A 13420-nucleotide genomic window follows, 5' to 3' on the forward strand; every position below is an offset into this window, starting at 1 on the left:
TGTCATATGCATCCATCTGCCTTTTAATTATTACACAAAGTAGATATTCAGGGTGAGTATGGCTTCACAGTAAGAGTGATTGTTAAAAAACATGTTATAAAGAAATTGGTGATATTCTCATATACATATAGCAGAAATTCTTATCCAGTATGCTTTGTGTTAGGGTTGGTTTCTCTGTACACATTGGATTGACCTGGGTCTTGGGTGCTCCAGCTGTTTATGAAACTGGACAATAATTTCATAATGAAGGGCTCAATACAAATACTTTTCTTTAATTTGTGCTGAAAATGAAGAAATGTTTTCCTTCTGTGGTAAAGTTATTTTTTATTTAGACAGGAATACACGTTATCAACAGGCAAACTGCTGACTATTAACCATCGCTTTTAATACGTATCCAGGACAACACAGAAAGGACGACTCTGGATATACTGTGTGTTGTATAAAATTCTCTTTATTAGCAAACAGTTTCTGCAGATTTTTTTTTTTAAATACTCCAAAAAAGATTGTCATAAAATAGTCATCCTTCAGTGAGGTGCAGCAGACTGCAGTTGCATGTTCATTATCTATACATGGAACACCAAAATAGATTTAATTATAAAATATAGTCCTTGGTATAAACATTTGAGCTATGTATAAGTACAGCCAGTCTAGTCATAAAACAGTTCATCTGTATAGCTATATTCCACAATTCAAAACATGCTTTCGGTTCTTGACTAATTTTCTGTTCACTGAAATAGTACATTGCTACTTTTTATTTTTGTTTTTTTATTTTGCAAAAAATGTCTATTGCTCCTCTTTCGTACACTGGATGTGTGCTCAATGAATTTGCTTGAGCACACAGCAAATGCAAACTTTTGGCTTACAAATCATTACTTAAAATACTTAAAATTAAAAAAATAATAATAAATAAAAAAAAATAAATAAAAGTGAGAATGAAAATCTGAGGAGGTTATTCTCATGTGTGAATGGGAAAAGCTATTCAAAGTAACTTTGAGGGTTAAGAAATCCAAGAGGATACAGAAAACCCTTTACTGACTATTTTAAGAAAAATATAAACGCATCCTCTACAGGAAAAACAATTCAGTGTTGTGGAGTTCTGCAAATATTAGCGCTGACATTTTATTTAATTGCAGCGTTTAATAGACTGGGAGAAAACACCAAACTCTTCATAGTAACTCAACAAGGCAGTTTTGAACTCATAATCCCAACTATGTGCCTTGTGACAGCGATACTATCTTTTGTCCCAGTGCCCCACCCTTGGAAAATAACAAAATATTAAAAAGGTAACTAGGCCACCTTTTATTCCATTTTATATTGTATTATATTTTTAATTTTAGCAGATAATGAGTAACTGTGTTCACAGTAGAGGACGTGTGCTCTTAGTTTGTCTTTAAAAAAATAAAAAAATTTAAAAAAATCAGCTAAACACAAAGGTGTGCATATGACAGCAGTTCCAACGGGAATCTATTAAGAGTGAACATCTTGAGAAGCCAACAAACAAAACAAAAGCAGTTTTGTTCAGACTTGATTTCAGAGCACACTGAGAACTGGTGTCTTTGCTACAGCGCACCATGTGATGCATATTCAGAGCAGACTGGAACACTCATCAATCACTGGGAGACAGCCTGCCTCTTCACTAAAGGGCAGCCATCTTTCTCACTTTACTCAAAGAGAGACAGAATGGACCTCTGCCAGCAGCACAGGGTGTAGCTCTAATTCCTGACTGCACAAGCATATCTGAGAGGTTTTGCATTCCTAAAATGAGTTAACAGATATTATTTCAACAAGTAGCTGCCCAGCTTTTAAAATTGACCTTGATTTCCAAATCATTTTTTTCACCCCCAAGACAGATGTAACCACCAGGCCAGGAAGTTAGTTCTGGGAAATGCAGCAACTCAAGCATCCGAGGAAACTGAGGGTTGCCGTTAAAAATGGTGGGCTTTAAAGTAAAAGAGAAAAACTATAGGCTCTAAACAACATGGTGCTGTGGCGCCCTCTAGTGACTGAGAGTGTGAGAAGCACAGCAGCATGAAGCAGCAGCCAACACCTTAGCTGAGGCAGTCGGAGTGAAAAGGTGATCAATAACGCAGCAGACAAACTGAAATCCAAAGCAGCCCTGGCAGTCAAACACTTCCACATGTAAACAGGTCTGTCTTTAAATATGCTTTAACCAGTCAAGCACAGTTTAACTCTTCAAACAAATACAGCATGGCACTTTTACAACAGCCTGGTGACGGCCAACAACGTATTTCACTCAAGACAGTAGCCACTCCATGCAGGTTTAACCCACTATCCTGGTCTCATAACCTCTCTTTTGCAAATGGGAGGTGGGGGGGGGGTCAATGTTGAGCTGAAATGACATGTAAATCCCTGATTTGGTCCCACCTGCTCTTATTGCTAGAAGTTCACTTTGAATGCATGGTCTTTCATACAACAGAAATGACTACACACTTCACAGCATACTATCCTAACACTTATAGCACCTATAGGACCCAGTCGTTTTTGTGGAAAATGAACACAAGCCGATGCCAGGAGATAAAACCATAAGACAAACAATAATATCTGCTACCAACAGAAGTGAAAATACTACCCAAAATGTCACCTTAAAATATATCCTGTTATAGTCGTATTTGAAAAGAAACGGACAGTTTACAGTTTGAGTGAACAGAATTTTACACTCCAGGTGGAATTACATAGGTTACATAGCCATAAATAACAGCACTGTAAGAGATACCTATTTTATCCGAAAACATATGCTTCGCCTTTATCTGCACTGACCTACGCAACATTACACAAAACTAGAGCAGATTAAGTTTCTGCGTTCGAGCGATTTCATGCCAGCATCATGTGTCAGTTTCTGTACTGCTCCAAAAAATTATTCCAGCAAGGTAGCAGCATGCAAGGTAGTGGTCAATGTCCTCCAGCACTTCCAATCAATCAGTTCTATACACAAGTATCCACCACCCTCAGGTGTGCACAACACAAACTTTAAATAACAAGGCTTAAGAGATGGACTAGGATGATAAAGACTTAGATAATTAGACAAGCAATTCATTTCTTGACCGCACCATATATGTCATATCATAGCTGTCCAAAGAAAACCATGTATCACCATTTTTCTGATTTTGATTTTCCTGCACCATTAAATCAGCTGCTTTTATCAAAGAGTAAAAATGTAGAGATGTATTTGCCTTTACATTAAATGAGATCCAGGGGTTTTTTTTGTTTTTTTTGGACAGCAATAATGTGCAAACATCAGCACTGAAATATTTCAGGCACCAATGTGCAAATCAGTTGTGTGATGCCATGTTTCAGTATCTAACAACTCTAAGATCAAGCACTGAATCTTCTCCATGTCAAACAATGGCCTGAGAACAAGTCCTAGTGTAAATCCAGTAATGACACGTGTCGAGAAGTACAACATGTAAAACCGGTTGCTCAGATTGTGCATAAAATATAAATCACTGGTCAAAAAGTAACCATTCTCTGTGGTCATGTCTTTCTGTACACCAAATTCAGGAAACACAAGGTATCCTCCATAGAAGCTGGTATATTTTATATCTGACTAGACAAAATAGCTTTGACTCATTGTGTGTGAACATTTAAAGTTATTGTATGAAATGGGGTTTATTATATGGACAATGAACCACAGCTCTCTGCTAAGGGTGCTACTCTGCATCTAAGGTTAATTATATGCTTCAGTAACACAAAGAGGGCAGTGTTCAAAAGGCCAAATTACACCGAAGCAAGCCCTTCAAAACCATAGACAAAAATGGACATACTTTTATAAGCTCATTTTTGTTTTTTATCATTATGGTTTCATCAGTATGTTGGATGTATTTGTATTTTAGATTAGGTTGTGCCATGGCACTTTCTGGGTTTAAATGGCTTTATAGCTCATTGTACATCACATCCATTTTTAGAACGAGCTGCGTTATATCAGGAGAAAAAAATATATTGTTTCAAGCTGATATCAAAGTTGATGGATGTAGTCTTTAAAACACACAGTGCTTATGGGTTTAAGCCTTTATAAAAGTATATGTACGTTTATTTCGGTTATAACACACTTAAGTGATACCTAGCCTTATGAATACTACCCTCCATAGAACAATTATCCTAATATGTTTTTAAAAAAATAATAATTTCCTAATGACAAAGATTTAGCTGCGTCTTAATCATTTTAAACTGAACCTGGTGGTCACAGCCTAAGTCCTGTGGCTTAGTTCTTAGGTACAAAGAAATGAGAGTAAAGCTGAAGGTTTGAGTGAAATTCAGGGCACACCTGAACCCTGTTCTTCAAGTAAAAGCACCAGACAAAGCAGCTTATGTGTTAATCTGAGCTGAGAGAATGCAAAAGCACAATAAAACTGAGTTGTCCATCTCCTGTTGTAAATGCAAAATACAGTGTATAAGAGGGTACAAGTCTTTCTTGTGGATCCATAAAACTCTACCCAAAAACGTGGCCAAATCTAAATATACAAACATTATATAAACATGGTGAACACGCAGCAACATATAAATACCCGTCTTTGTCAAACTCAGGTCTGACTCACTTCATCTGACACCGTACTGGATGCTCATTGTTGGTGGTAATTCTGATAGTGTCGGCTTTGCTGTGGCTGTGCTGTGGCTACTGCAACCTGAAGACCCGAGTCTAGGAGTACATGGACTTCATCCACCAAATCCACATGAGCTGGAGTTCTCATACCTGTTCTCCACAGGGCCCTTGTTCTCTATGAGAGAATCTCCTGAAGAAAAGCAGAATAAAGGAATGGATGGAGGCCAGGGAAGAGGGTGGAGGCAGGTGTGGAGGAGAGATCAGGAGCAGAGAGAGCCCAGGGTAGAGGTCAGCGTGCAGACAGGTGTGGGCCAGCCATAGAAGAAAGGGTCAGTCATGGGGAAGAGTAGGATGAGGAACAGAAGTACTCCCAACACATAGAAGGACAGAACGGTGAAGCGGTGCGGATGCTCCAGAGCTGTACTCACAGCTGGGAAACCCATATAATTACAGAAAGAATGACACAGCACAGGGCCTACTAGATGACCTACAGAAGGACAAGACAAAACAGGAAAGAGGACGCAGTTATAACAACAAAAACTTTTCTTTTTTTTTTTAAACACAATCTCAGTATGATGCATGAGTTTAATTTCAAACACAAACGCACCTGTTCTGAGAAATATAAATGCAGTATAAGCTCCAAATACTGCTGTGTAGGAGAACTGGAATACTGTGAGAAAACCACACAAAGCCATATGACATAGGTATAAAACCTTTGTATGCAACAATTAAATTATATTTGACCATATATACATGCTTTTAATGAAACTGACAAATAAAACTCTCAATAAAACCCCAGCCATCACTTACCTGCAGAGAGAAAAATCCCTGAGATGGTGCCCTGTCTGAAACGCAGCAGCTCAATCACATGGTGAAAATGTGCTGGAGTCAAACACACAGAGGGAAATAGAGAGTGAATACAAGCTAAACATTTTACCAGCTATATCAATTCACAATCAAAACTTACTAGCTCTGCAGTTGTAATCTGAAAAATCATAGCTCACACTCACCCACGCCAAAGAAGAGTGGGCATGTGAAGATGGCCATAGAGGGTCCAGCACAGGGCACAAGCATGGGCAGCATACATGCTCTGAACACCAGCTCCTCGGTTAGTGGAGCCACCACCTGGTTCCTCAGCCACCGCATATCACCAATGCACAGTGCCCAGAACCGTGGATCTGTGGACAACAGGAACAATAAACTCTAAATTACACAGGTTTCTCCTATTTTCTTCTCTTATAAAAGTCACATGTATCCATTCTAGAACCTTAATGTTGCTCTGTGCCACTTCAACTCAGTAATGTCACTACCGCCTCAGTCTACATCAGATAAAACTGGACATGAGACATAAACAATGTGTAAATAGTGAAAAACTTAAATTCCTCACCCACAGCGACTTTGATTCCATCGATAAATCCCCAGGGACAGTCCATAGCTAGCTGGATGAGAGGACCCAGAAACAGTACCTGTAACCGCAAAACTAACATCACTTGACTGGAAAACCCCAAGTTAGATACTACTGGACTGCATCATTTTTTCGAAGTGATGTGCAAGTGATCATTCCTAGTGTGGCCAGTAAGTCTGAAAAGCAGCACGATATTTAGAAAACAGTTACTGTTTATGAGAAGCATGAGAAGTGTGGAGATGAAGAAATGTTCCAATTTACAGGCTATTACATATTTTATGCAAAATAACACCAAGACAACATTGCTATGTTTTATCATACTTTTATACACATTAAAACAATAACAGGACTTTCACTCACAATTCAATAAATTCAGTACACTCTACACAGGCTTCTCTGCCCACGAAGCATTACATTAACAGACTCTGTGTATCGGTGTGTATTGGAGTATATGTCAGACAGGACTTGGCTTTTAAAACAACCAATAAGCAAGCAATTTACTTCAAGTACCAAATATATTGTACATTTGTAATTGTTGTCCAGTAATGGCCAAAAATCATATTATTTATCCCAATAATGGTTAAACCTTCATACTGCACAGCTCCTCTTTGCATGCCTTTTAAACAATGTCAGCTTTCAAATGCTTTGTGGGAAATAGAAGTGCCCATGCTCTACGTGAAACATACTGAAAAGTAAGGTTTCCTACCATAGTGAGCAGAAGGGGTAGGATTATGGCAGGGATGAGACCCTGGAATCGAATTCCCATGAGAGCTAGTAAAGAAGGACCAGTCTGCAGTAGAAAACAGAGTCAAATTAGAAAAATCTGAGCGATTATACACTATGCATTACAGTTTCAAACAGTTATGTTTGACAATGAAACTAAAGTCATATGAGTAAAAAGTAAATGTGTGGATGTATTTTATGACATACGTTACAGTTGGTGACAATGAAGAAGTGGAAAATTTGTATGTAGGCCTTCTGTTATTTGAAGGGAAAAATCTATGAAAGCCTGTTTTTTAACTGGAACAGGTGTGTAAAATAATACTTGCAGCTCTGAGTTATATATATATAGTTATATATATATCTGAGTAATATACTGGCTGTCATGGTACATTAATTATATAATAGATATGCAAGATCATGAGTGTATAAATATTATATTTCATTGAATACATTTAAAACATGCCTACGTATTAAAAACTGAAATCATCAAAGGAAGGAAATAACGATAAAGTTATCAAAAACCGTCTAGATTACAAACACAACTATGTTTCTTTAGGTCCCTTTCTTGCCTGTAAAAGTCACACACATGTATTATATATATAATTTTAGACAGAAACATTGACAATAGTGGTGAAAAAGCTGGAAAAACAAAATGTTTGTGTGAGATATTTGTATATTTTCATAAGGTAGTGGAGATATTTCATCTATGTACAAAAGCAAGAATCCCAGGGGAAAAAATATCTTTAAAAGGTTGGATATTTACACATTTTAATGTTAAAATATTCTGTTAATGTTTCATGTGAGGAAAGGGCTCCAGAGTGTCTTTTTTAAGAGGAGCTACATTCATTCATTCATTCAACTCATGAGGTTGTTCATCAATGAGATCTCACCTGGGTACCTGTGAACTCTTTCCATGCCCACACAAAGCCTGGAGATAGAGCCGACACAATCAGCACACTGGTGAAGCGTCTCTTTATTACTGATGGATGGTCCCTAGTAGCCCAGCACACAAATAGACTGTTCTTGTAAATCACAATTCAGAACAAACTCTTGCTGAAACAGTACTCACATTTCAGAGGAAAAAATTACTTAAGACAGCTATCCTGATCAACTTACATCAAATAATCAAGATGATAACATTAACAAAAACTCATATTTTCATCTCATATTGGACATTTATCTGTAACAGTGAAATCACCTGAAAAGTGGTTTGGTGTAAGGCCAGCATTAGTTGGATCTCTCTGATTTTTCTAATTGTCATTTTTGATGGTCTATTTCCAAACTCACACCTTGACTTTGAGGTGATATATGTTGCAACACCCAAAATGGCAAACCAATTAACAATATATTTACCTGCATATGGATTTAGGCTATTGTACCAATACCTGCATCTAAGATACCTAGCCAGTTTTACAGGGTAAACACTGTGAACTGATTGTGAAAAAGTATTTCACAAAGCAAATAAAATGTATGCAGCTGTGCACCATCCTCTAAAACTGTAGTCAACTGGTCAACACGTCTGTATTTATGGCATATTGCCGATGCATTCACTGCCACTCTGCACGTCTTTGTTTAAATCTCAACTACTGAATTATGCAGGAATTCAATAGAGAACCTCAACGATTCGCATTTAAAGCACATATGAGAAGAAGAATGTTCCTCATAAATATCTCATCAATATAGATATTATTATGAACTCTTGCTCGATCACGTTACATACTGAAATGTGTTTTAGAGACTTGTACTAACAAACCGGTCTATGTGTAGAACTATAGTTATAATGAGGTAATATTAGAAGTGAAAGTGCTGTTATACCTGGGTAAGTCACTTTTCCAGACGTATAAACTCCCCACGTAGGAGCAGGCGAGCAGTAAACAGCAGAGAACAGAGCCCCAGCACAACCACCACACTCCATCATCATCACCTCCATCTTCATTTCCGGCAGCGCGGCGCTCTGGGCTCCACACCGAAAACAAGCCGTCCTCATCGGGCATGACCAGGACCAACACCGCTCCTCACACCTCCAGGGATACAACTTCTATAAACACACACTATGCCCCCCAATACACACACAAACTGCACAGTCCCTTTAGTCCCTCAGCACAAACAGAGACAGCGAGTTTAAACCTCAAAGTCTATGCTTTAAAGAGTGAGTTAAAGTGTTAAAAACACAGGAGTTTAACAGCTTCACTAACACACAGCAGAGCCACAACGACGCCATTCCGTGACATCACTCACCCGCGCCTGCTCTTAAAGCGACTATTACCATGATAGTCGAGTTTAAATGAAAGTGGAACTAATCTCGATTCTTCATGTCCTAGTTCATATCAAGTACAATTCATCGTGTTACTTCAAATGCGAACGTCTTGAATTTCTTTCGTAATCTTTAATTGTAGAGGTTTCCCCCATAGAACTAACTCCGGTAAAGTTGGTTTCATATTCGCATATTCAGATTTCTTTCTTCAATAGCTCTCAAACGGTGCATGCAAATGACTTAATACTTGCAAAATATTGTTTTTGGGATGCAAGACAAGCAACTACAACTCAGTTTATGTCAGAAATGTTTGCCATTTAAAAAACACGAAATATATTGTTTTCTATGGGCTGCCGCCATCTCCGCGAGAGCTAAGGGACCGTTTACAAACTACACTACACAGTAAAAACGAAGGTGACGAACCTCACACATGATGTATGCTACATCTCCTACCTTGATAAATTTAACCATTACTGGCCCGTGGTGATACATTTTTCATTACAAATTTCAATAGATTTTGAACCTTTGATTATATTGTTTTTAAACAAATTGTATGTGATCAAGTGCCACCCACATGACGTACTACACCTGTTATTTTGGTAAATTTAACCCTTACTGGCCCGTGGTGATACATTTTTCATTACAAATTTCAATAGCTTTTGAACCTTTTATGATATTGTTTCAAAACAAGTTTTATTTGATCAAGTGCCACCCACATGACATACTACACCTCTTATTTTGGCAAATTTAACCCTTACTGGCCTGTGGTGATACATTTTTCATTATAAATTTCAATAGCTTTTGAACCTTTGATGATATTGTTTCAAAACAAACTGTATTTGATCAAGTGCCACCCACATGACGTACTACACCTGTTATTTTGCCAAATTTAACTATTTCTGGCCCGTGGTGATACATTTTTCATTATAAATTTCAATAGCTTTTGAACCTTTGATGATATGGTTTTAAAACAAACTGTATTTGATCAAGTGCCACCCACATGACATACTACACCTCTTATTTTGGTAAATTTAACCCTTACTGGCCCGTGGTGATACATTTTTCATTATACATTTCAATAGCTTTTGAACCTTTTATGATATTGTTTCAAAACACGTTGTATTTGATCAAGTGCCACCCACATGACATACTACACCTGTTATTTTGGTAAATTTAACCCTTACTGGCCCGTGGTGATACATTTTTCATTACAAATTTCAATAGCTTTTGAACCTTTTATGATATTGTTTCAAAACACGTTGTATTTGATCAAGTGCCACCCACATGACGTACTACACCTGTTATTTTGGCAAATTTAACCCTTACTGGCCCGTGGTGATACATTTTTCATTATACATTTCAATAGCTTTTGAACCTTTTATGATATTGTTTCAAAACAAGTTGTATTTGATCAAGTGCCACCCACATGACGTACTACACCTCTTATTTTGCCAAATTTAACTATTTCTGGCCCGTGGTGATGGGTTTTTGAAAATAAATTTCAATAGCTTTTGAAACTTTGATGATATGGTTTCTAAACAAATTGTATTTGATCAAGTGCAACCCACATGACATACTACACCTGTTATTTTGGTCAATTTAACAGTAGGTGTATGCAAAATGTTGGTGTTTCCACAGGATTCATTTAAAGAAAGCTGGAGCAGACATTCCCAGAAACAGAGACTGTTTGTCTGTAAAGGGCCATTGTGGATCTAGGACATTGTCCAAGACAAGTAGCAACACATCTCATGTTATGCATTACATAAGGTAGTCTCTGTTTCTGGGAATGTCTGCTCCAGCTTTCTTTAAATGAATCCTGTGGAAACACCAACATTTTGCATACACCTACTGTATGTACACCTCTGGCAAAAGTTATGTCTCTCATGAGTCAGACAACTTAATTTTTACATTGAAAGTAATTTTTTTGGATTATAACTATTGCTGTTGTTTTGTGTGTATATACTTACATTCTGCAAAATATTGACAGTTGGTCAATAAAAATATTTTAAAACCTGTTAAAAAAGCTGCTCAAATTATTGCCTACCCCACCATTACTTCATTCAAACAGCTACATGTTCTTTCTGAGCAATTTCAATAAACATTCAAAAGCTATTGAAATGTATTCTCAAAAATGCATCATCATGGGCCATTAATTGTTAAATTGACCAAAATAAGAGGTGTAGTATGTCATGTGGGTGGCACCTGTTCAAATAAAACTTGTTTAGAAACAATATCATAAAAGGTTAAAAAGCTATTGAAATTTATTTTCAAAAACCCATCACCACTGCCCAGCAATGGTTAAATTGACCAAAATAAAAGGTGTAGTATGTCATGTGGGTTGCACTTTATCAAATACAACTTGTTTTAAAACAATTTCATAAAAGGTTCAAAAGCTATTGAAATTTGTAATGATAAATGTATCACCACGGGCCAGAAATAGTTAAATTTGCCCAAATAAGAGGTGTAGTATGTCATGTGGGTGGCACTTGATCAAATAAAATTTGTTTAGAAACCATATCATCAAAGGTTCAAAAGCTATTGAAATTTATAATGAAAAATGTATCACCATGAGCCAGTAAGGGTTAAATTGAGCAAAATAACAGGTGTAGTATGTCATGTGGGTTGCACTTGATCAAATACAATTTGTTTAGAAACCATATCATCAAAGTTTCAAAAGCTATTGAAATTTATTTTCAAAAACCCATCACCACGGGCCAGAAATAGTTACATTTGGCAAAATAAGAGGTGTAGTATGTCATGTGGGTGGCACTTGATCAAATACAATTTGTTTAGAAACCATATCATCAAAGGTTCAAAAGCTATTGAAATTTATAATGAAAAATGTATCACCACGGGCCAGTAAGGGTTAAATTGACCAAAATAACAGGTGTAGTATGTCATGTGGGTTGCACTTGATCAAATACAATTTGTTTAGAAACCATATCATCAAAGGTTCAAAAGCTATTGAAATTTATAATGAAAAATGTATCACCACGGGCCAGTAAGGGTTAAATTTGCCAAAATAAGAGGTGTAGTACGTCATGTGGGTGGCACTTGATCAAATACAGTTTGTTTTGAAACAATATCATAAAAGGTTCAAAAGCTATTGAAATTTGTAATGAAAAATGTATCACCACGGGCCAGTAAGGGTTAAATTTACCAAAATAAGAGGTGTAGTATGTCATGTGGGTGGCACTTGATCAAATACAGTTTGTTTTAAAACCATATCATCAAAGGTTCAAAAGCTATTGAAATTTATAATGAAAAATGTATCACCATGGGCCAGTAAGGGTTAAATTTACCAAAATAACAGGTGTAGTACGTCATGTGGGTGGCATTTTATCAAATACAACTTGTTTTGAAACAATATCATCAAAGGTTCAAAAGCTATTGAAATGTATAATGAAAAATGTATCACCACGGGCCAGCAAGGGTTAAATTTGCCAAAATAAGAGGTGTAGTATGTCATGTGGGTGGCACTTGATCAAATAAAACTTGTTTTGAAACAATATCATAAAAGGTTCAAAAGCTATTGAAATTTATAATGAAAAATGTATCACCACGGGCCAGTAAGGGTTAAATTTACCAAAATAACAGGTGTAGTACGTCATGTGGGTGGCACTTGATCAAATACAGTTTGTTTTGAAACAATATCATCAAAGGTTCAAAATCTATTGAAATTTGTAATGAAAAATGTATCACCACGGGCCAGTAAGGGTTAAATTTATCAAGGTAGGAGATGTAGCATACATCATGTGTGAGGTTCGTCATCTTCGTTGTAAACGGTCCCTTAGCTCTCGCGAAGATGGCGGCAGCCCATAGAAAACAATATATTTCGTGTTTTTTAAATGGCAAACATTTCTGACATAAACTGAGTTGTAGTTGCTTGTCTTGGATCCCAAAAACAATATTTTGCAAGTTTTAAGTCATTTCCATGCACCGTTTGAGAGCTATTGAAGAAAGAAATCTGAATATGCGAATATGAAACCAACTTTACCGGAGTATAGAACTATTAGTGTAACGTCATCGAGAGTTTGTGGGCGTGAAAAAAACTTACATTAGCCAATAATATCACACGTTCGATATCTAGGTTTTTTTTTATTGTTATTATAAACTCACATGCCGACAAAAAGCCGAAACACTACAGACAGCGAGCATATATCGGTCCATTGGCATAAAAAGGCTGGCACACCACCCTGCTGGTCCACCATCGGACCACTCAGATTTCAGTCCTGAGTACAGGATATAACTAATTTTAATCTCCTCAAACAGATTTTAAATTCACAGAAACGTTTATTCTGGAAAACTACTACAAATATTACCAACAACTATAAGAGATATAGAGTATAAGCCTGATATAAAATGATTATGCTAAAAATGTTGACGCTGTGCTGGATTCAATTTATTTACTAATCTTATTTATAAAGGACAATAAAAGAACCTAATGATGGAAAAAAATGAAAATTTGACTGTGAATGGA

The 13420-nt window shown here is 36.8% G+C and overlaps 1 protein-coding gene across 2 annotated transcripts; it reads right to left on the reverse strand.

The window, feature by feature from the left end:
* Positions 1-441: 441 nt before the first annotated feature.
* rce1a (Ras converting CAAX endopeptidase 1a) lies at positions 442-8905 on the reverse strand. Of its 2 annotated transcripts, none has more exons than XM_066681889.1 (8): positions 8502-8905; positions 7577-7679; positions 6670-6753; positions 5946-6024; positions 5569-5736; positions 5369-5440; positions 5166-5228; positions 442-5045 (listed from the first exon to the last, which is right to left on the reverse strand). In XM_066681889.1, the coding sequence occupies exons 1-8, from the start codon at positions 8678-8680 to the stop codon at positions 4819-4821; spliced, it is 975 nt and encodes a 324-aa protein (XP_066537986.1). In that variant the 5' UTR covers positions 8681-8905; the 3' UTR covers positions 442-4818. The 2 variants fall into 2 exon arrangements, with proteins under 2 accessions (XP_066537986.1, XP_066537985.1); XM_066681888.1 differs by having other exon boundaries at positions 7577-7703.
* Between the last annotated feature and the right edge of the window lie 4515 nt (positions 8906-13420).

The sequence above is a fragment of the Hoplias malabaricus genome, chromosome 9 (genome assembly GCF_029633855.1).
Source record: "Hoplias malabaricus isolate fHopMal1 chromosome 9, fHopMal1.hap1, whole genome shotgun sequence".
Taxonomy (NCBI): Eukaryota; Metazoa; Chordata; class Actinopteri; order Characiformes; family Erythrinidae; genus Hoplias; species Hoplias malabaricus.

Coding starts and splice junctions, on each gene's coding strand:
- rce1a (XM_066681888.1), bottom strand. CDS start 8,680: ATGCCCGATGAGGACGGCTTGTTTTCGGTGTGGAGCCCAGAGCGCCGC. Junction 6,025..6,669: donor TACCCCTTCTGCTCACTATG/GTAGGAAACCTT, acceptor TTGCGGTTACAG/GTACTGTTTCTGGGTCCTCT. Junction 5,229..5,368: donor AGGGATTTTTCTCTCTGCAG/GTAAGTGATGGC, acceptor GTTTTCTCACAG/TATTCCAGTTCTCCTACACA.